Source organism: Kogia breviceps, chromosome 5 (genome assembly GCF_026419965.1).
Source record: "Kogia breviceps isolate mKogBre1 chromosome 5, mKogBre1 haplotype 1, whole genome shotgun sequence".
NCBI classification, from domain to species: Eukaryota; Metazoa; Chordata; class Mammalia; order Artiodactyla; family Physeteridae; genus Kogia; species Kogia breviceps.
The window spans coordinates 20302187-20324914 of record NC_081314.1 but is presented as its reverse complement, the minus strand read 5'-3'; the positions used below and the strand labels follow the sequence as shown (position 1 = coordinate 20324914).

The 22728-nt window shown below is 48.8% G+C and overlaps 1 protein-coding gene across 1 annotated transcript in view; it reads left to right on the top strand.

The window, feature by feature from the left end:
- Window positions 1-22244, top strand: part of LOC131757667 (inhibitor of carbonic anhydrase) — a 41559-nt gene extending 19315 nt beyond the window's left edge. Inside the window, exons 7-17 of the mRNA XM_059065340.2 lie at window positions 383-561; window positions 1882-2053; window positions 2941-3089; window positions 5137-5227; window positions 6392-6448; window positions 9544-9699; window positions 12597-12738; window positions 18769-18833; window positions 19472-19656; window positions 21066-21252; window positions 22077-22244. Of these exons, the coding sequence (XP_058921323.1) occupies window positions 383-561; window positions 1882-2053; window positions 2941-3089; window positions 5137-5227; window positions 6392-6448; window positions 9544-9699; window positions 12597-12738; window positions 18769-18833; window positions 19472-19656; window positions 21066-21252; window positions 22077-22111 (1418 nt within the window). The 3' untranslated portion in view covers window positions 22112-22244. The remainder of the gene's footprint in view (window positions 1-382; window positions 562-1881; window positions 2054-2940; window positions 3090-5136; window positions 5228-6391; window positions 6449-9543; window positions 9700-12596; window positions 12739-18768; window positions 18834-19471; window positions 19657-21065; window positions 21253-22076) is intronic.
- Window positions 22245-22728: the final 484 nt, after the last annotated feature.

Below are 22728 nucleotides of genomic sequence, written 5' to 3'. Positions count from 1 at the left end.
GAGAACTGCAAAATAGGGCAGAAGGCAGGAAGCTCTGATAGGATAAAGAACAACGAAGAGAAAAATAGATAATATCTGATTGACTGGGGCCCCTTTGCCAAGGGTGAGAAGGAAGAAGGAAGGAAGTATAGAGCCCAGAGTTGGCTTGGCATTGGGGGCCTGGCTGACTGGATAGGCTGCGTTTCTGGTCAAGCAGAACATTTACAGGCACAGGAAGTCATCTAAGTCTCTGTGGTGACGTGGCATCCCAGGCAGCAGCGGCTCCATCTTGGGCTTAGAAAGTTATTTCAACAAATCCCCAAACAATCTGGGATACAGGGAGGGGCAGGGACCACACCTCCTTCTCTGCCTGCCGTCGGCTCACGTGGGCTTCCCTCCACAGAGAACCTGCCTAACGAGGCTGACAGGGACGAGTATGAGCTGCTCTGCAGGGACAACACCCGGGGGACTGTGGACGAGTACGAGAGGTGCCACCTGGCCCGGGTCCCTTCCCACGCCGTCGTGGCCCGAAGCATGGACGGCAAGGAGGACTTGATCTGGGAGCTTCTCAGCCTGGCCCAGGTAGCCCCACCCACCATCCTCCCCTCCTGCGTAGGGGTCCCTGCTTGGATTGGGGGCGCTCTCCTTCACTCCCTTCTAGCCACTGTGGAAGTCGTGGGTGTCCAGCACAGCGGGAACCACACCACATGTCCTCCGCTTCGCTGACAAGCACTCGGTCTGGATACGTGATGGGCAGCAGTGGCCATAAAACTCCCTCTCTTGGCATCATCAACGCCATGGGCCAAAGACTCCACAGAAGCCCTTTGTTGCCCCATTTTATTCTTCTCAGTTGTAAAGAGGTCCTCAGGCTTGCAATGCAGGTGCCACTCCTCCATGAGGTCCTCCCCTCTTATCCCATTGGTGGGGACCCCTCAGCGGCAGGTGAGGGGACACAGCATTCTGTGTCCTGTGCTGGCGGCCCTCTCTCCCAGCCCGCCCTCATCCGGTCACCTGTCCCATCTCTGTCCGCACCCTCTGCTCAGCACTGGGTGGTTAGAGATGAACTAGACACAGACCTGCCCTTGGGTCACTCACAGACGACTGTGGAAGATGCGGTGAGCACATTATATACACAGATATATACACCACCCTGGGGACATGGATTATGTGCTTTGAAGGGACTGATTTGCAGGGCGTACCTGGAAAGGTTCCCGGGCCCCGGGGTAAGCTGGGGCACCCCAAGGAAATGTGGGGTTTGCCAGAGAAGGCAACATGCAGAGTCACTGCGAAAGCAAAAAGCAGACAGACATCGCAAAGAGCGCGTGGGTAGGTGTTACCGTCAGCTACCATCAGGAATGGCTTTGGGCCAGTCAGCGGGAGTTATACGCAAAGGGCCCTTCGGTTTTTGGGGGGCCAGAAAGAGGAAGGGACTGCTTGAAGGCCTTCAGTGGCAGGCTTGGGGTGGCAGACGCGCCCAGGACTTCTGATCTCCAGGCTTGATTGTCCTGGACCAGCACCCCCTCCAGGATGAAGCCCACCGGAGCCGCTTGGGGCAATCAGATGACTAGCAACAAGGCCACCATCACTGGCTGCCCTGTGGGAATGCAGCATAGGAGAGGGGCAGCTGCCTGGCCCATGGTGACCATTACCCTTTATGCAGACCTGGGGGCAGGCCCTAGCAGTCTCCCTGAGGCCCACAAAGCAGACAAGCTGGGATTTGCTGGAGAAGATTTGAGAACCCTGTGAGCCACAGGGACTTTGGAGGGCCTTGGCATGGTCTTTACTCTCAGGCACTCATATTTCTCTCGTTTTCTGCTCTCCTTGTCTGGTTTGGGGGTTGTTTTTCCTTTGCTTCCTTATGCTAGCCTCCTTCCATCACTGTTTCTTTTATCCTTTGAACAGGAGAATTTTGGAAAAGACAAGTCAGCAGAATTCCAGCTCTTCGGCTCTCCTCATGGAAAGGACCTGCTGTTTACGGACGCCGCCCTTGGTTTTTTAAGAGTCCCACCTAAGATGGACGCCAAGCTATACCTGGGATACGAGTATTTTTCTGCCATCCAGCATCTAATGAGTGGTGTGTAAGGTCCTGGGGGGGACCTGGAGAGCTTGGGCATGGGGCAGGGTGTGGCCATGGAGGTTTTCCTGGTGCCCGCAAGCCTCACCTCACCCAACCTCCACTGGCTTGCAGGGCCCAAGGGAGCTACCACCTGCATTGGGTTCATGCAAGGATTTTCTGCTGAGCTGGGGAAAAGGCCTGAATTAGGGGGTCACAAAAGGCTTTGAAAGACCTTCAGATTACAGGCAACTTGAAGTAATGATGGTCCTGGCTCCCTTGCGTGAACCAGTGTTGCCCCACCCTGCAGTAGGTCTGTTTGACAGGGAAAATAGCCCATCCTAAACTGCAGTGGGAACACAGCCTCTGCCACCATCAGGAGCAGAGCTGGAATTTCAGAGGGTTTTAATCCAGTGCCTGCTTTCCTTTGGATCCCCATGGTTTATTTCTTCCTTCCTTCCTTCCTTCTTTTAGTTAACCAGTAGTTATGGAGCATCTACCAAAGCCACTGAAATTGACCTGGGCGTCAGAGCAAGCAGGCCCACCCAGAACAAATGACACTGGCTTCCAACTGGGGGATGCTCCCTGGATGGGAGAACCCCGTCCTGGAAGAGAAAACCCCACAAGGCCCTGAGCCAGGCTGGTGCTCAGAGAGGCATCCCCTGGGGTGGTGACGTCTGAGTAGGGGAGGTCAGGAGACTGCTGGCTCTGCCTTCACTGCTCTTTCTGGGAAGCGAGTTCGCCATTTCTCCTGGGAGGTGACAGGCGGGAATGAGCAGTGACATGGGCATGAGACACTGCTGCCAACTCTGCTGCTGGGCAGCCGCTCGGAAGCCAGTGGCGCTAACCGCCCCCCTCCCCTCCCCCATCTGGGGGCTTCCTTTGGATTCCTGGCTCTTCTCCACCAGACCTAGGGACAGAAGACCCCCAGAGGGTGATGTGGTGCGCAGTGGGCCAGCACGAGAAGGCCAAATGTGACGAGTGGAGTGCCCTGAGCGGTGGCGTCTTGAAGTGCACCGCGGAGGAGACCACCGAGGGCTGCATCGCCGCCGTCGCGGTAAGGAGTGCCCCGCTTCTGCAGTTGGGCTCTGACACCCGGACACGCGGCGCTTCTGCGAGTCTGGGGTCTGGCGGTGAAGCCCCCTCCCCGGATGTCTTCCCATCAGCTGTGAGGCTGAGACGCACCTGTTACGTGCTGCCTTCCCCCACCCTCAACTCTCCAAAGCCCCACCCCGCCGCTCCCCCAGGCCCCTCCCGCTCGGGGCCGGCGGAAACACAGAGCAGCCCAGGACCCAGACTCCTTAGGACCTCAGCTCTGGAGCCCAGGGAGCTCTGAGGCGTCCTGCCTAGGAAGCTGGGTGACACCCCAGGGTGTGGTCAGGACCCCTGTGGATTGGGAAAGCAAATCAACCTTTTCAGTTCTCTGGACAGGTTCAGTGTTTTTTTTCTGGGGATAAAATTATTACATGCTGGAAGAGAAATGAAAAATAAATGACATCATTTACAACTTCATAACTTAGAAATCAGCACCACATAATTTCTGAGTTATGATGTTGTGTTGGTATCAACCGTCCATTTTCTCTATAAGCAGACAATATTTTTGAGATTAGAAAAAAATAAATTTATAAATAAAAGATTGAAAAAATGACAAACTTAGGAGACTACAATTTTTCTTAAGAAAGAAGATCTAATTTTGGTAAACATCCCTGGGACCAACTTCTAAGATTAAAGTCTTGCTATATATACAGTCTCCTAAATTTGTCAATTATAAGAATTAAATGAATATGAGCGCTTGTAACATTGCCTGGCATATAATAAGCAGTCTATAAATGTTAACAGTTGTTATTATGATTTCAGTTCTTGAGCACAATTGGTGCACTTTCTTAGGTAATGAAGTCTTCATTTAAAATATGTTTTTAATGGCTGCATAATAGTCCACCAAATATTTATTCAACCAATTTCTAAATGTCTGTAGCTGAATAATTTCCAACTCCTTTGCTGTTATAAATAATATGGGATTGAAGATTTTTGTTCTATACCCATCAATATTTCTAAGTATATCTTTAATATTAATGACAGTGAATATGTCTGGAGTTACTTACTATGTGCCATGCATATGTATGAGCTCTTAACTTGTATTAACTCATTTATTCCTCATCATGAGCCTATGAGGTAGATTTTTCACCCATTTTGTGGATGAAAAAAATGTACCTAGAATAATATTTAGGGATGTGTCCTTTGGAGTAGTCAGATCCTGGAGGCTGACACATTCCATAGTGGTTATGAGCAGAAGCTAAGGAATTAAACTACCTAAGTCTTAGTGACCATCTATTGGACAAATTACTTAGCTTCTCTCTGCTTCAGTTAACTAAGGTATAAAAGGGGGAGAATTATAGTACCTACCTTACTGGGTTCTGTGAGAGAGTACATGAGGAAATCATTGTAAAGTGTTTAGAAAAGGGCCTGGCACATAGTAGGGGCTTGATAAGCCTTTGCTTCTATAGTTACTACTGTTTTAAGATAGATTTCTAGAAGAGCAATTAACAGGGGAAGAGCAAAGAGTGTGCCTGTGTCTGTGTGTTTGTTTCTTGATGACCTTATCTATGAATATAAGTATGCATGTTTTTGTCTCTGTTGTTGAAAAAGTTCATTGATTAAAATCGTAAGTTAATTATTAATGAATTATTAATTAGAGTAGAATACTAATGGGGTTATAAGAATAGAATTGAACTCTGCCATACGGAAGAAAACGTGTTCCATAGAAACAGATTAGACCCATACCCTGAGTCTGATTGTTGAGTGAGTGACAATGGTCACAAAGAAAGTGTAGTGATGGCATGTCCAGTACTCAGAACGGGGTCTCATGTGAGGGCACAGAGATGACCAGGGAGCACGACCTGGGTTGGGTGCTTGCTTCTGGGTTAACAGGCTAAAGGCATGTCCAGTTTTCTAAACCCTGTGTTTATGTGGCAGAAGCTTTGGGTCATACACCATTTGGTTTATCACAAGGATGTGTGACATGAAGCCAATGAGATGGAAACCTCTGAGGGTGAGACAGGGTAACAGTCTCAATGTTGTGCTATTGTTTTATTTCTTAACTTCAGAAAGGAGAGGCTGATGCCATGAGCTTGGATGGAGGCTTCATCTACACAGCGGGCAAATGTGGTCTGGTGCCTGTCCTGGCAGAGAACTACTGTAAGTGGAGGGGAGGGTCTCTGTGTTTTCTTCCCTCTGGGCTATGGACACAGAAAGGTGAGGAAATAATTTAGTTCAGTGCGGAGATAACAATAGCTGTTATCTGGGGTGTGGGGAGCTAGTAGATAACATCTATCTTCCCCAGAGTCAGAACCAGTTAAGATATAGATGCGGAACTTAGGCAGAAAGAAATCAAACTAAAACCTTTATTACTGAAAGTGATATTGGAGGACATGGCATAGAGCTGGCCCTGGGGCTTGTCAAATTGTCCTTGAGTTAGATTCACCCACCAATTCAGGAGGACAGGTCTGCTGGCAGACCGCCTGCTGAGGGCAGAGAGAAAACACATTCTGTCATAGATGAGATCGAAACCACCCTCTCCCCGTTCTCTTCAACAAAGAAAGAGCCACAGGTGCCTAGATCCTTTTGCCAAATTTACTAATCCAAAATTCGCTCACCCAAGCTGCACTGGGACATAGAGGGATGGGGCCACAAGGTCATGGTCTTTGTGGGGATCCATCCACCTGGAAAAATAAAGCCAGGGGAAAAGAGGATTTCACCACTATTTGTTAAATGCCTCATCTGCTATGCAGTGAGTGAGAAACCATAGGTCATCCTTCAAAACAAAACAACTCTGTGAAGTAAATAGTGGTATCTCCATTTTACAGGTATAAAAACTAAGCCTTGGGGAAGTTGAATGATGTGTCCAAGGTAGAATAAAGACTGCAACCAGGTCTTTCTGACCCATGGGCTGGATCCTTCCCCTCCAACACAGCATGGCTACAAGGATTGTCTACACAGTCCAGAGCTCTGAAGGGAAGCATGTCCATATGCCTAGAATCACACAGCAAATCGAAAGGATCTCTGTCAAGGTCTTCAGTGGCTTCTGTTCCCCACACCACCCCCTTCAATGAGCATCTCATTTTCTTTCTCTGTAATTCCCCGAGTGTTGGGCATGTTCTGGGATGGAACCTAATGTTCCAGTGGCAAAGGTCAGGAGAAAGGAGGTGAAACAGGACTGCAGGATCTCCGCTTGTTGATGGCCAATGCTAAACTGCTTAGCTAGCGTTTCTCATTTTATTCCTCACTGTTGAGACTGAGAAAGTCAGGACTTGAGTCATGTGAGAATTTAATGACCTGTACCTCAATTCTTTTTCTTTTTAGTGTCTCAAGATGGCAAAGAGCAGCTTGGGTCTAAGTGTGTGAACACACCTGTGGAAGGTGAGTCAGAATCAGTAACACTGGGGCTCAAAGGTAAAGGCCTGTTGTCAGGGAGGGGGTGAGGAAAGCCTTACAAATAAACCAAAGTTACTAGAGTTGTTAAACAAAAAAAGAGAGAGAGAGAGAGCTGACGGTGCGGCAGTCCATCGTGAAGGAGCAAGTCCGTCGTGGGGCATGTCACAGTGGACAGAGGGCTCCTACTCTCTCTGCTCAGCAGTCCTCTAGAACACGGGCATCGCTGGCCGCATCACGTAGATGGGAAAGTGAGGCTCAGGGACGGCGTGACTTGCCCAGGGCCACACAGCGGGAAGTGGCTGCCCCTGGGTTTGAGCAGAGGCGCCGTGGCTGGAACCCCCCTGCCCTTCCTGACCCACCACAGCGCTCCATGTCACATACTGCCACCCGTCTCTGCACCGGGACAGGAGCCCGTTCCTGACACTTCTGCGGCCCAGTGGATGCCTCAGAGGAGGAGGAGGGGAGTCATAGATGCTGCTACTGAAGACGAGGAGGATGAAAATGAAATCAACCCTTTAGCTTTTAGTGGCTGGCTTTGAATAGCTGGGGAGTTGACCTCCTCTTCAGAATAGGAGACCAGGTGACAAGTTTTCTTGTTCTGTGTCTGTCCCTGAGGTACCTAGTCTTGGGCCTTGGCTAGAGCAGTGGTTCTCTAGGCAGTGTGGTGTCTGGACCAGCAGCGTCAGCGTCGCCTGAGAACTTGTTAGATGGGAGCGTTCTTGAGTCTGACCACAGGTCTGCTGGGGTCCAGGATGGGGCCGCTGCTCTGTGTTTTAACAAGCCCTTGGGATGATTCTGATGCATATTAAGCTTTGAAAACCATTGTGATGGAGGATCTTGAGATGAAAACAAGTGCTCACCTGGGTTTGGAATTTCTTATGAGACAGCAGAGCTGCAGGAGGTGGGCGGGCACACAAGCTTGGGGTCATGAGGCCCTGCACCGCCGCCTCCACAAAGGCCTCAGGGGTGCAAAGCCGCTCACCCTGCGGCAGCTGCCCTTTGTTTGCAGCAGGACCCCAGCCCTGGGATAAACTGTCCCTCTTCCCTCTCTGCTTTCATGGCTTTCTGTCTTCTCTGAATTGGATCTGTATCCTCAACTCTAAGGGCCGGCATTTCGTTGTTCTGATTATAAAATACATAAAGTCAGAAAGAATTCTAATTGATTCACAAGTGATTGAAATTTCCAGGAACTGCAGTGATATACAAATGTAGGTCAATGAGGATGCTTAGAAGACGGTTCAAGGTGATGGAGAAAGTTAGATTGGAGTAGAGATGGAGAGGGGTTAATCCCAAAGCCACATACACACACACCAGATGACAATAAATAATGCCATTTGTGCAGAAATTGTTACAGCTCAAGAAAGGCACTGTAGCAGTATTTGGCCACCTGAATGGCATAATAGAACCCAGTCTGATAGGCAAGAGGTTGCGGTGGCCTCAGGAGAATCTGCTTCACCAAGAAAGGGGCTCTGGTACTGCTTCTGCCATAAGCAACATGGCTGGAAACCTATCCATGTAACCTCCCCTTCCCATTCCTAACGTACAGTGTGCTCATATTAGCATTACTGTTACCATTTCACTGAGGAGAAATTTAGGATCCTAGATGCTAAGCGACTTGTCTGAGATCATTTAGTAATTGGTGAGGCAGGTCTTCCACTGCCATGTTGACTCCCAACTTTTCCAGGCATGAATATACAGACACCTCAACCACAACAGCAAGAAAGGATGTGTGTGTTGGGGGTGGTGGGAGTGGTGGTGGAGAACCACATTACCCATGATTCCAGTCTCTAAATTCAGCCTTGCAGTTTAGGCCTTACTCAACAAGCAGGATTCTGTTACACTCTACTGCAATAGGAATACATCAAGTATCAATGGTGTTCCCATAACAATCAGGAACAAGACAAGAATGCCCACACCCACCAAAGATATTTGACATTATTTTGTAAGTGAATGCAGAAAGATAAGAAAAAGATTTTAAAAATATTGGGGAAAGGAAGAGATTAAATTGTCCTTGTTAGAAAATGGTATTATTATAAACCTAGAAAATCAGAGACTTGACTTTAAAAAAGAAGTCATTAGGGGCTTCCCTGGTGGCGCAGTGGTTGAGAATCCGCCTGCCGATGCAGGGGACACGGGTTCGTGCCCCGGTCCGGGAGGATCGATCCCACGTGCCGCGGAGCGGCTGGGCCCGTGAGCCATGGCTGCTGAGCCTGAGCGTCCGGAGCCTGTGCTCCGCAACGGGAGAGGCCACAACAGTGAGAGGCCACAACAGTGAGAGGCCCGCGTACTGAAAAAAGTCATTAGAGATCTTTCTTTTGGACTTCTATTCAACAGAAATATTTAAACAGGTGCACACTCCATACAAAGATTTATTTAGATAAGTGATTTTTTTTTTTTTTTTTTTTTTTTTTTTTTTTTTTTTTTTTTTTGTGGTATGCGGGCCTCTCACTGTTGTGGCCTCTCCCGTTGCGGAGCACAGGCTTCGGACGCACAGGCTCAGCGGCCATGGCTCATGGGCCCAGCCGCTCCACGCTTGTGGGATCTTCCCGGACCGGGGCACGAACCCGTGTCCCCTGCATCGGCAGGCGGATTCTCAACTACTGTGCCACCAGGGAAGCCCGATAAGTGATTTTTAATAGGGAAAAATGGGTCACGACTTAAATGCCCACCAGTAGGGGGATTATAAAACACTGTACTCTATACAGTGGACATAACTTAGATTCAACTAATACATAGAATGAGACAGCCATATCTATTTCTACTGAATCAAAAAGGTATATCATTGAGGAAGAATAAAGCACTGGCAGGAAAGAATGCACTGGCAGGATTCTGTTGAAAAAGTATGAAGTGTGTGTGTAAATATGTGTGTGTGTATGCCTGTAGACGTATCTGGAGAGCAGTAGAGTCGGTCTGTTTGGCTGAGTACCTAACATGATTGTTACTGAGAGGATCTGCTAGAGCGAGGTGAGGGCTTCAAGCTGGTCCCCCTCCCCTGGGAGAGTGGCAGGCAGCAGCTCTGCAGCACATTTTGGGAGGTCCCTGGAGGTATTGAAATTGCATCTTGGTATCTCTGTTGCAAGGTTATTACGTCGTGGCAGTGGTCAAGAAGTCAGATGCTGACCTCACCTGGAACTCTCTGCGAGGCAAAAAGTCCTGCCACACTGCAGTTGGCACTTCTGCAGGCTGGAACATCCCGATGGGTTTCATATACAACCAAACTGGGTCCTGTAAATTTGGTAAGTGCGCTCCGAGCGGTGGTGCAGCATCCCCTTCCTTGGGCCTGTGCCTGTGTAGGGGAGAAATTCAGTTCAATGAATGGCGTAAGTGGATGGTGTGGACAAGGGCTGGACAGCCATGTGGGTGAGCTTCACCTCTCCTTAGCAGGACTCCTCTTTCTCCTCGCCCATTGCTTCTGAGGGGAGTGGTTTGGCCCAAAGGGCAGATCTCAGGGAAGTACACTGCTCTTTATGTCTTTCAAATCTGGCTCAGGGAAGAGGCCTGGGTTGCAAATCAAAAGTGGGGCGTAGGGGTGCGCATGTGATATGTGTGTGTGTGTGTATGTGTTATTTTCCCACATAAACTGAATTGGTTGCTTTCTTAATGGAAAACCTTACACCAGTAAGTCTTTGAGTGCTTTAGCTTTCACTTTCACCCTCACCTCTCTTAAATTTCCATATCTGTCATTTGAGCAACGCTCTTGCCAATACCTGAAAGGCTCCTGCTCCCCTGCTTTCCCCAGCCATCTGACAAATCCGAGCCCTGCAGGAACACCATCACCTGCTCTCTTGGCCCTCTGCACCTGATCAGCTGAACACAGCTGGAGAATGTCGCAGGGCAGAGCAGTTCATTCCATGGAGATTCCCCAGCTGCTGACCCCAGCGCCCCCTGCCCTGCCCTGGCACACACGAGTACCCCCACTGTTCCTCTGCTCCACACCCACACTTCCCAATAATTATACTAATGTCCTAGTTGTTCGTACACTTCCATCCCACGCTTACCTACCTATCACCCTTTCTGAGCACATGATCTCATCTGCACCTGCAAGAGATACTTCAAACCCTCAGGAAGTTTCCCATCAACACCCCACCGCCAAAGCTGGGGGCTCCTGCTGGCTGCACCTGCTCAGCCTCCCTCTACAACGCGGCCCGTCCTCCTACCTGCACTTGGCTGTGGGCCCTGCCTCGCCCCTCCCCAGAGCTGCACCCTCAGTTACTACCTCTTCCTCTGGTATGTCCAACAATTTCTTTCAGCATGTGAACGCACCCAGTGTCTTCCGCATTTAAAAACCCTCCCTCTCCCCACATTCCCCTCCAGCTCCTGCCTTCTCTTTCTCCTCTTTATGGCCAGACCTCTTCAAATCATGGTCTCAGCCACTCACCCCACTCACGGCTGCCCTCCCTGCCCTCTGGCTCCTCCACCTGGTTCCACAGGGAGAACTCTGGTCAAGGCTACTGGGACCTCCATGTTGCTCAGCTGGAAAGATGGGCTCCAGTCTGTGCTTCCATGACCTTTCCTGCTTCAGATCACCTTAAACCACCATCTCCTGGCTTTTGTGAAAACACACTGGCTTCTTTTTTCTCCTACCCCTACGAAGTCCCTTTCCGAACCTGGTTAATAAACGTTTGAGTTGCTTAAAGCAACTTTTTTCCCCCACTCTAAACTCAACCCCCAAGCCCTCACATGCATGCCTATAGCCTAGATGACGATCTAAACACACGTTATACGTACAAAGCTAGGCACATAGCAAGCACTAGATAAATGTTTGCTGCTGTACTGTCATTGTGTCTATATGCTGATAACTATCAAGTTTTTGTCCCTGGCACAGATCTCTCCTTGATCTCCAAACCTATGTATATTGAACTGCTTGTTCGACATTACCTAGTCCAGTATTTCAAAAAGTACATTAAACTCAACCTATACAACACGGAATGCATCATCTCTGCCGAGCCTGGTCCTGCTCCAGAGCTGCCTAGCTTGGTGGAGGCCGCCCACAGTCCATCCACTGGCCCCAGCTGGAAATGAATCCACCACACACCTGTCCACCACACACCTGTCCATCACCAGTGATTTCAGCTTCTCCTCCTTCCACGTAGCTCCTCCCTCCCCTTTGTGCTACTTCAAGCTGCCCTCACGTCCCCTGGACCCCTGCAGTAGCCTGCTGCCTGCACCCCACATCTGTCCTGGCTCACCCTGCTGCTACACCCCTGGCCCAACATTGTCTAAAGCCCATCAGAGGCTCCCCATTTCTCTACAAATAAAGAACAGAATGTACACAAAGGTGTAAAATATCACATGTGGTCTGGACCCTGACCCCTCCCACACACTGGACCACTGGGTGGTCCAGGCCAAATGGCCTCCATTAAGCTCTCTGTGCTGTTTGCCCCCTCCCCCATCCCCTGCCCTAGGCCTTTGCAGATGCTGCTCCCTGTCTGGAAAACTCGTCTCTTTGCCCTTCACTTGGGTAATTCCTATTCGTTCTTCATCTCTCCACTTGAGGCCTCTCCCTGACTCCCAGGTCTGCACCAGTTTCCTTTATCTGTAGCCGTGGAACCACGTTCTTTATCCCAGAGCACGGTGGGGAAACACGATGATGGGGAAACATGAATTCACTGGCGTGGTTACTTGAGTCTTGACTGTCACCACAGAAACTTGGGGTCCAGGAGGGCGGGGCTTGTGGGGTTTCCTCACCACAGTGCCCTGGGGCTCAGCACAAGGGTGGGTAGCTGGGCGTCTTGGGCCCCTTCCTGGCCTTCAAGTCATGATGGCAGACCTTGTAAAGATGGACAAGGGCAGTAGAGATCGGAAAGCATACAGGACAGGTTCAACCACCCAGGACTTCCAATTTTGTCCACTCTCTTAGGGTTAAACCTGTGTCCACCCGTCCGCACCACTGACCTGTGCCAGGACTTCTGTGATCTCAAAGACCCTTGTCCCAGCTTCAGCCAGGCCCCCTTTACTTTGCTTCAGCTGCAACCTTTTTTTTTTTTAATTCCATAAGGTTCTTATTTCTAATCACGTGGTACTACATACCTGAGTGTGTCTTTATGTCACTCAGGCAATTTTAGGAAAAAAGTCTGAGGCTTTCTTGCCAACACAGGCAGGAAGAGCTGACCTCTCGTGTCCTCCTGCGCAGATGAATTCTTCAGTCAAAGCTGTGCCCCTGGGTCTGATCCAGCGTCCAGTCTCTGTGCCCTGTGCAACGGCAGCAGCACGCCAGCCCACACGTGTGCTCCCAACAGCCAGGAGGGGTACTACGGCTCGAGTGGGGCGCTCAGGCAAGTAACATCTGTCCACCACCTTTCGCTTTGGCACCAGCCCGGTGAACTTCCTGCCCTTTCACCTTTCTTGTCATCCCACCATCTGGGTGCTGCATTTAGAAGGAGCCAGAATTAGAGAACAGAACTGCAGATTCCCAGGGGCCCCGAGGACTCAAGCCCGGCCCCTTCCTGGAGCACTCTTGGGCAGAGCCGACAGACTCAGGGCACCTGGGGAGAGGCAAGACTGATGGACACAGGTCACAACCCTGCTTCTACTTTTGACCTGTTCTTCTGTGTGACTGTGGACAAGTCACAGGATCTTTCAGAGACCCAGTTTAAGATCAAAGGAAGGACACCGGCTACATGCTTCTTACACCTGGTTGAAGAGTATGTTTAAAAACATATATGCCTGGGCTCCTCCATCCATTCAAGAAATATTTATTGAGCACCTAGTATGTGGCAGGCACTGTTCTAAGCAGAGAGGTTAGAGCAACAGCAAGACACACGGCCTCTGAGTCTCGTGGGGAGAGTAAGACAATAAACACATAAAGCACAATCACTTCCTGACTGTGATAAGTGGTGGGGGGGGGGTGGTGACCAAGGTGGGTGATATGGCAGTGACTCAGGGACAATCTTAGAAAAGGTGGTCAGGGAAGGCCTCAGGATCAGAGGGGCCATGTGAACTGAGGGTTAAATGTTGAGAGGGAATCAGGCCTGAGAAAATCTGGAGAAGAGTAATCCAGGAAGGAGGAACAGCAAGGACAAAGGCTGGTGCTGGACAAATGATGCCATATTTGAGGCCAGAGAAGGCCCCAGAGTAGAGCATTGGGAGGGAGGGGATCAGGTGAGGGAGGAGGCTGGAGCTGCAGGCATTGGCTGTCTGGGTGCCTTGTGGGCCTGGCTAAGGAGGTAGCGTTAATTCTCAATATGAAGGGCACTCTGTGGAGTTAGGCTGGTGTGGAGAACGCGTGAGCCTCTAGAAAGGAGCCTTCTCTTCATCACACAGCCAGACTGCTTGGTCCCTCCCTCTCCAAAGTTTTGTCACTTTCATAAGCCGTACATAAATTACATATTTTCACAGATCCCACTACAAAAATATATGCTGAACATTAAACCTAGGCTAAAATAGTTGAACTTCTCTTTACACTGGGAAGTACGTTGGTATTAGGGTCCATGGTCCCATTTTGGTATGATTACAGTAGAATTCACAGAGACCTGGAATTCTGTCCTCGGAGTTCTAGCCAGAACCACGGAAGCTCCAAAGTGAGGATGACAATCTTAGCTCTAGATGCCTCATTCTGCCTGCCAACACCTGCCTGCCTCTGCACTCCTTCTAGCTTCCCGGCTCCACCATTCCTACTGACCTGAGGTCCGTTGATCCTGTTCACACCCGCCCTCATGTCCTTTTCTCCCTCCGGATGCAGCGTACATTCCACAGCCAACCGTGATAATTATTCCCCTGGGCACATCCTCAAATGCCGGTCATCTCTCCTGGCTGAACCTCGACCTGGGTTGGGTGCAACATTCTACTTCGGTGCCAGCGCCTCCAGGCTGACTGGCCTCCCTTTAAAGTAAGGCAAACCCAGCTCAGACGAGCCAGGAGTCTCTAGTCCGTTACTACCCCATGCTCCTACAAGACGATTCCATACTCTTTCCTCTCCTCAATCCTCCAACACTTCTTCCTCCATCTGTCACACCTTTGTTTCCTATTTCACCTGAGAAAACTGAAGCAATCAGAAGAGAAACTCCACAACGTCCCACTGCCACATGTGCCGAGTGCTGGCGTGTGTGCGCCCCTGGACGCTGCCCTCCCTCCTTTTACTGGGCAGGAGCAGGCCATCTCCTCACCGAGCCCAGCCCTGCACCTGCAGCGATTGTCTCCAGGCAAGCAGCCTGCTCAAGGCCATTGCCTCGGCGCTCCTCCCCCTCTTTCTCCTGTGTTCTCGCATCTCACTCTCTACGGGATCATTTCCATCAGCATACAAACATGCTGCTGTTTTCTCATCTTAAACATAAAGAAGTAAAACTTCTCTTGATCTCATTTTCCTCTGTAGCAGCTTTCCATTTCTCTCCTCTTTACAACAAAATTCCTTGAAGGAGGATATTTTAATGTCCTTGCTCGGTTCACTTTCTCTCCTTTCAAGCTCCCCAAAGCCTAGTTTAAGAATCTGTTCACCTCCCCCACCCCAACCAGTGGAGTTGGTTTTATTATTGTATTTAAATTATCTACAGAAAACATTCCTCCTTACTGTTGGCACGTGAGAAGACTACTCCCACCACACCTCCCCACTCCCCACCTCCCAACGCCCCTCCCCCGTACACCACCACCCACCACGCACCTGAAGCTGCACTTTTAAATTGCCAGGGACCTCTGTGTTGCTAAATAAATCCAAAGCCCAGATACTGACACCACCGATCTCTTCCCTGCCCTTGCATACATTTTCTTCCCTGGCTTCAGGACCCCACACTTTCTTGGATTCTCTCCTCCCTCTCCTGTTACTGCATCTCAGCCTCTTTGCCGGCTCTACCTCATTCCCCAACCTGTACAAGTTGGCGTGCCCCAGGGCTCCAGCCTGGGGTCTTCCCTCTTCATGCTCAGACCTTGGTGGTTTTATCTAGTCTCGATCTATCTATATGCTGACAATTCCCAAATTTATGTTCCTGTTCAGACATCTCTTCAAAACTCCAGATGAAACTCCAAACGCCTCCTGGGCATGTCCACTTGGATTTCTAATCACCAGGTCAAGTTTAAATGTCCCAAGCTGACCTTCTGGAATTCACACACTCCCACCCAAACCAGTACCTCCTGAGGTCTTTGCCATCTCAGTTAAAGGCAACTCCGTTTTTCCTTTAGGAAAAAGTCAAAGCCTTGTTGTATGATAACCGTGTCTATTCTCTCTCTCTCAAACCCCATGTCTGGGTCATCATCAAATCATGTTAGCTCTGCCTGCAAAGGGTGATGAGAATTGTCCTCATCGCCCATCTCCAGTGATACCACCTTGATCTAAACCACCATCATCTCTCCCTGGATTATAACCCCCAACAGATCTCCATGCATCTGTCCTATCCTCCTCCCCCACTCTCGTTGCTGTGTTGTCTCAACAGAGCAACGAGAGTGATTCTGTTTAAACATAAGTCAGAGCATCACATTTCTCTGCTTAAATCCCCCCAGTAATATCCCATATAACTCAGAGTAAAAGTCCGGGTCCTTCTTTGACCTGTGTGGCTCCTTTGTGATCTGGGAAGGCTCTGTGTGACCTCATCTCCTACATCTTTCCCCTTGCTGTCTCTGCTTCATCTGTGATCTTGGCATCACAGCTGTTCCTTGAAGATATCAGGCATACTCCTGCCTCAGGGCCTTTGCACTTGCTCTTACCCCCATCTGGAGTGCTCCTCCTTCTCATAGCATCATGGCTAGTTCCCTCATTTCCTTTAAGATTTCTCAGGGAAGTCTTTCCTGGCCACTCTCTGATTTTACACACATACCCTTGCCAATATTTCATATCCGCCTTTCTTGCTTTATGTTGTCTTTAGCACTTTTCACTCTCTAGAATACTATACATTTTATCTGCTGATCTTGGTTCACATCTTTTTTCTTTAATAAAGTGAATAAGGACTTTGGTTGCAAGTGCAAACACCCATGTGAACCATCTTAAGGCAAGGGCATATTTTAACAGGTGCTGTGCGAGCTTCCTCCTTGTAAGGCCTGAGACCTAAGCCTCAGGAGTAGCCAAGATACTTTAAGGCGAGGGTTGCCAGGTAAAATTCAGGTCATCCAGTTAAATTAGAATTCCAGATAAATGATGAATGAATTTTTAGCACTCTGCTTCTCCTCTCTCTCTCTCTCTCTCTCTCTCTCTCTGCACATCTGCCTCATTTCTCTTTCCCCGCAGGGTGGTTTTCTCTGTTTCTCAGTCTACACAGAGGGAATGCCTGTGATCAGCAGCCCCAGCATTGTTACAGGTCTTCAGTTATAAAGAAGCAAACACAGACCATAACGTATTTGTCCCAGGTCCCAGGACATAGGATTGTCAGCCCAGTTCAGGTGAAAGTTTCCCGCTCACATAACTCATGCTGTGAAGTTGCATTGTGAAGTTCCAGCTGCCTCCGCTGTGACCAGATGGATTAAAGCGGATGGGGAGGGGGAGTCAGTACTCAGAAAAAGCCATAAAGCTTGGTAGACCAAACAAGAGCCAAGAATTTAAAAATAAAATTATACAAAGGGAATTTTGTTTTCTTAGATATAAAAATCATATTATAATACTACTTAATATGGTAATGCTGTGATCAATACAGGCTGGTTTATGTGAAAACTGACAAATAAATCAGTGGAAGAGAAAAAATTTCCAAGACAGGTACATGGACATACTATATTTAATCTAAAACAAAGATGACATTTCAGATCACTGGGGAAAGGATGAACTTGAGAGATCAAATAAAACGAGTACAGTGAACTGGCTCCTGGATCTGATGACCCGGGCGGGAGGAGATTCAATACTGAGTCAGTCCCTTAAGATGACTGGCAAGGGTCAGAGAGTCATGTGCAGGGGTGCTGATGGCAAGTGCCATGATCCTTTCAGCTGTTTGGATGAGTGCCGGGGAGAGAGGCCCATTGCTAAGGGCAGTGCGGGGTCAAGGCAGGGCTTATTGTTTGTTTTTACAAGAAGTGTGGAAGCTGATGAGAAGAGTGAAGAGGGTTATAGAAGAGAAACAGGATGACTACGGTGGAAAGTGCCTGAGCATGGGTGAGGTGCAGACCACCCAGGGAGGAGACTTTTGCTGGAGGGAGACCTTCCCTCCTCCTTTGGCCCTGGAGGGCAGGAGAGTGCTGGAGCCTTGGGCTGCCAGATTTGGCAGAAGGATGCTGAAAGGAAGCCCACCTGATGATTTCTGTGTTTCCTCCGGGAAGCCAAAGCACATGTCAGAGTGTGAGTGTTGGGTAGGGGTGTGTGGAGAGACAGAGGTTTACAGGAAGTGGGCAACGTTTTGGAGTCCATGCTCTATAGAGCTGAGGGGGTTCTGTCTCAAGCTCTATAGAGCGGGGGGCGGGGGTTGTCACTGTTTCACACTTGAGCACAAATCAGAATCTCCCAGGGAGCTTGTTAAAACACAGATGGCTGGACCCCACCCCCAGAATTCCTGAGCCAGTAGGTCTGGGGTGGGGCCCGAGAATGTGCATTTCTAATGAGGTCCCACTGGTGCTGATGCTTCCAGTCCAGCCCACACTTGGGGAATCACAGATCTAGAGTAGAGAAGGGACAACAGGAATGCCCAGGTGAAGTTAACGATAGGGAAGCTCTGGTTTACCTCGCTGCCGAGGTGCAGACACACCTGAGGCAGACGATTAGGCTCCTTCAGGACTGAGATTGTACTGGCCAGGGTGGAGGGCGTGGTGCTGAAGCAAGGAAATAGAGCAAGATGGAAAATTGAACGGAGTAGCTGAGCCTCGCTAATGATAGAGGGACCCGAAGATTAGGAGAGAGAGAGAACTGGATCAATTCCAACTGATTGAATATCACAAAACTGAATTTCAATGCGCTCAACATTTCTCACAAAGAATGCACCTTAAACACAGAGAAACATTTTTCAGGGGATTAACCGTGAAAAATATCTCATGATGCATATTAACTTTTGCCAAGGCTGAGTAGACATATGGATGTGATAGGACTCCTTCAGAATCACGTCTTCCATGCTGATTTTAATCTCTGATGTGTGTTTTGATCCAACCAGAGAATTATCCTTGGATATCCCTATTAATAGGAGAACACAAGCATCTCTTGTGGAGAAACCGATCAGTGTTTAAAACAAGGAACCAAACAATAGGTATCTACAATAGAATCTACATAAGCAGACTTCTTTTTTCCATGACATTTCCCCTTGAGTCCCCAGGGACAGCAGGCATCACCGTAGCGTGTGTGGCGTAAGCGGGCCATGTCAGGTGTGCCCGGTGGCCCGGGGTAGGACTGGGAGCTCCCAGTGGTTCCCTCTTGGAGCCTCTCCCTCCCACTGCTGTGAGTCCTCCTTGCTGACCTGACCCTCTCTGTGCAGGTGTCTGGTTGAGAAGGGAGACGTGGCCTTTGTGAAGCACCCCACGGTCCTGCAGAACACTGACGGTATGAGCCTATGCTGTCCTTTCCTCTCTCAGAAGACTCAGAGTTCTTCCTGGGGTATCACTCCCTAGATGGGCAAGGGGGGAAGTTTATTAACCCCATCAGACTCTGGTGACTTTGGTCCTAACCTTTTTTATTTAGGGAATGAGAAAATTCTTCAAGCCTGGGCAGACTTGACAGGGTTGGTTATCACATTGGTCTTGAACTCAACTGACAAACACACAGCTGCTGCAGTCCATATGAGCACATCTGGCTGTCTTGATTTTTAAGCATTCTTTATATGTTCTGGATACAAGTTTTTGTCAGCTATGTGTATTACAAATATCTTGTCCCTCTCTGAAAAGGCTTGCCTTTCACTTTCTTGATGATGTCTTTTGATAAACATTCTTCATTTTAGTATGGTTCAATCCATCCATCTTCTCCTTTCTGCCTAGTGCTTTTCAGGTCTGTTGAAGAAATCTTTGCCTTTAATAAAATCTATGAGTTTATGAATGTTTCTCTTCTGCTTTATTGTAAAGGCTTTATTGTTTTTTTGTGCCTCTGTGATTCTCCCAGGCACTGGTGGTCGGTCACACCCCGCATTGAGGGTGCCTTGACCAAAGCTGTCAACTGTGGCCCGTCCACCTCCTCTCTCTCCCCAGGAAAGAACCCTGAAGCCTGGGCGAAGGATCTGAAGCAGGAGGACTTCCAGCTGCTGTGCCTCGATGGCACCAGGAAGCCTGTGACCGAGGCTCAGAGCTGCCACCTGGCCATAGCCCCAAGTCATGCTGTGGTCTCAAGGAAAGATAAGGCGGATTTTGTCCGCAGAATGCTCTTCAACCAACAGGTGTGGGAATTCAGTCCTCATCCCCCAGACGAATGCTTAGGTTACTTGCAGAGCTGCACAGGCGCACCCCAGCCCAGTCGCACGCTCTTTCTCCCTCGGCAGTGGCCCCTGACTCTGATGAAAGCGGAAGGCTGGCGGCTGTGCTCACTTCTTGCTCTGGGACAGTCTAGGATATCACAGTGGACTGGAAGAGTCCCAGACGCATGGGTATCTCAAGCGTCTCCCTGAGACTCACTTGACTCTCTAAGCAGAGTCGTGGTACCTCTTGGGCTTGTTCTGTCACAGAAATAAGGGAGTTGGCCCAGTGGCCTTCACAGTAGGCTGGACTACATGTGGAAAAGGCAGAACGGAGGTTACTCTGTGTGACCTAGGGAGGATCCCAGTGTGTTTCCTGGACCTGGGCAGGCTGAGACTGTTTTGGGCTTCGTGAAAGTCGAAGGGCCAACATTCAGACAACTCATGACCTCTACAGGCAGCCAACAAGGGATGACCCGATGGAGTAGTGGCTGTCTGAATCAGATGATCTTAAGGAAACCCAAAGCCTTGTCTGCCTTTTGCCCTAGCACACCCCATTCCTGGAGGAGCCCCAAATGAGTAATACATATCTTAGCACATGCTGCCCACACATCCCAGTTAAAAGGTGATGACCCAGGGACAGGTGGAAATACAGAGGCTCTTGGTCATGGACTTTTGAAGGGATGGGTCCCACACAGGGGGAGCTGCCACCTGGGCTACAAGGAAAGTGGACAAAGGAAGGGGGGGAGGGGCAGGGAGCGGGGGAGGGGCAGGGTCAGTGCCTGAGGCAGGTCCAGAGAACAGAAGAGGCAGGGTAGCAAGGGCTCCGGCCACAGGAAGACATGGAAGGATGACCCAGAGAGTTGAAAACATCCCGCAGTGATTGGCTGGGAGAGTGATATAGCTGTGAACTTGGAGCTCTTTCTATTTAGCAGTTGCTTTACATACATCGTCTCAGTATTTAGCGTAATTACCTCCATATACAAATGAGTAAACTGAGGTTCACTGAGCCCTGTCAAGAATTTTCTTGGGCTTCCCTGGTGGCGCAGTGGTTGAGAGTCCGCCTGCCGATGCGGGGGACACGGGTTCGTGCCCCGGTCCTGGAAGATCCCACATGCCGGGGAGCGGCTGGGCCCGTGAGCCATGGCCGCTGAGCCTGCACGTCCGGAGATTTTCTTAAAGTCACTTGACAGGAAAAGCTAGGGCCTGGATTTGAACCCAGAGGCCATGCTTTGTGCCATTTTACTATGGTACCTCCTAAGCTGTCTCTGTGTCCCAGGTTTCCCAGGGCCTGGAGCTGAGAAGTCCAGCAGACTCGGGGCTTCTGAGGCAGAACACACAGCTCCGTGCTGCCCGGTGCTGCTGGTCACTCGCTGTCTGTCTGTCTAACCCAGGAGCTCTTTGGAAGAAACGGGTTTGAATACATGATGTTCCAGCTGTTCAAATCCTCAACCAAGGATCTGCTCTTCAGCGATGATACAGAATGTTTGGCTAACCTTCAGGACAGAACAACTTATCAAAAATACTTAGGGCCAGAGTATCTTCGGGCTCTTGCTAACATGAGGCAGTGCTTACCCTCTGGTGAGTAGAATAAACACCAAGGAGCAATAACGTGGAGGTCAAGGTAAACATGTTTGTCTTAAGGACGACGGTGTGCCAAGCCTGGGCCAGTACGAATAGTTCACAAAGATTAGGAAGGCTTGCTCCTGGCCCTGCAGGAGGATTCAGGCTTACCAGGGAGGCAGTCAATTAGGCCACAGTATAAGACACTAACTGAAAAGGCCAAATCATTTGAAGGAGCCAGAGAGTGCAACAGAACTGAAGATCATTTGGAAATTGAACTTGCTTACATGTGTATTTCCATTTTTTGGCTAATAGAATGAAAATGTCTGTGTGTGGGAGCACTTCAGTGTAGGGAGGAGGTTGGAAATGACACATACATACCACTCATAGTGGACCAATTTTCAAAGATTTTAAATAAAATGTATAATTAATATTAATAGAAACAAGTGTTGTTAGCCTAAGCAGGCCACTTCTACATACATACATAAGTAGAAGTGGCGCTAAGTAAGTCATTTCTCTCGATTTCTATGTACTATAGATATGGCATAGTTGCCTCAAAAAAAATAAGTTGGAGAAATAAAATTAGAGCTGGAATAATCAAATTATTGGGAGTGTGCCTGAATTTTTGTTAAATTATATCATGTGTTAGAGACGTGGAGAGTAAGAGGAGAGGAAAAGGTAGTTGTTTAAGGATAGCACTGACATCAGTTAGAGGAGATAGAGAGATTTTTTTAAAAAAAATCTTCATTACCTACCATTTACTTTTAGAAAATAGGAACAGCATCGTACTTAATAAACACAGGCAGTACCTGATGGTCTTTCTCTTATGTTACCTCTCACAGAACTTCTGGATGCCTGTACATTCCATGGAAATTAAAAATTGATCAAGGTGGGCAACCACAGAGATGCTCAGAGCCTGCAAATCCAGTGGGGCCACATTCTCACTTGTCTGCATGGTGGGTCTGTGTTAACATCAGTTAATCTTTATAACTGTGTCCTGTAACTGATGCAAAAAATAAAATGAATAAAAATTATTGTGTCTTTCAGAAAACTTCATGAAATGTTCTCAGATTTTGGCAGGGGCAGGGTAGAAAATGGTTTGTTTATGCTAGAATTGTGCTTCTGAATTCAGTATATATTAAATTATATCTTTCTTTAGACCTCTACAAGACTAGCTCAACTTCCCTCCCTATTGTTTGATGATTTTACCCAAGAGTCAACTCACTTAAATCGAATTTAAGCAATAAATCTGTCTGAGGGGAGTCTGAGTGTGCAAGAAAAGCATTAGTGTGTGCAGTATCAAGGACCTACATAATGAAAATAAAGGATAAGGAATGAGTTTCTGCATTTTAAAAATATATTTGAGCATTTCAAATCCATAATGACAAGCGGAATCAAACTCCTGATCAGATTAATTGAAAAATATGAAAATTACCCCCAAAAATCTCATCCTACTACCGTTTGGCAGTAAATTTCCTAGAAGTGTGGTTTACA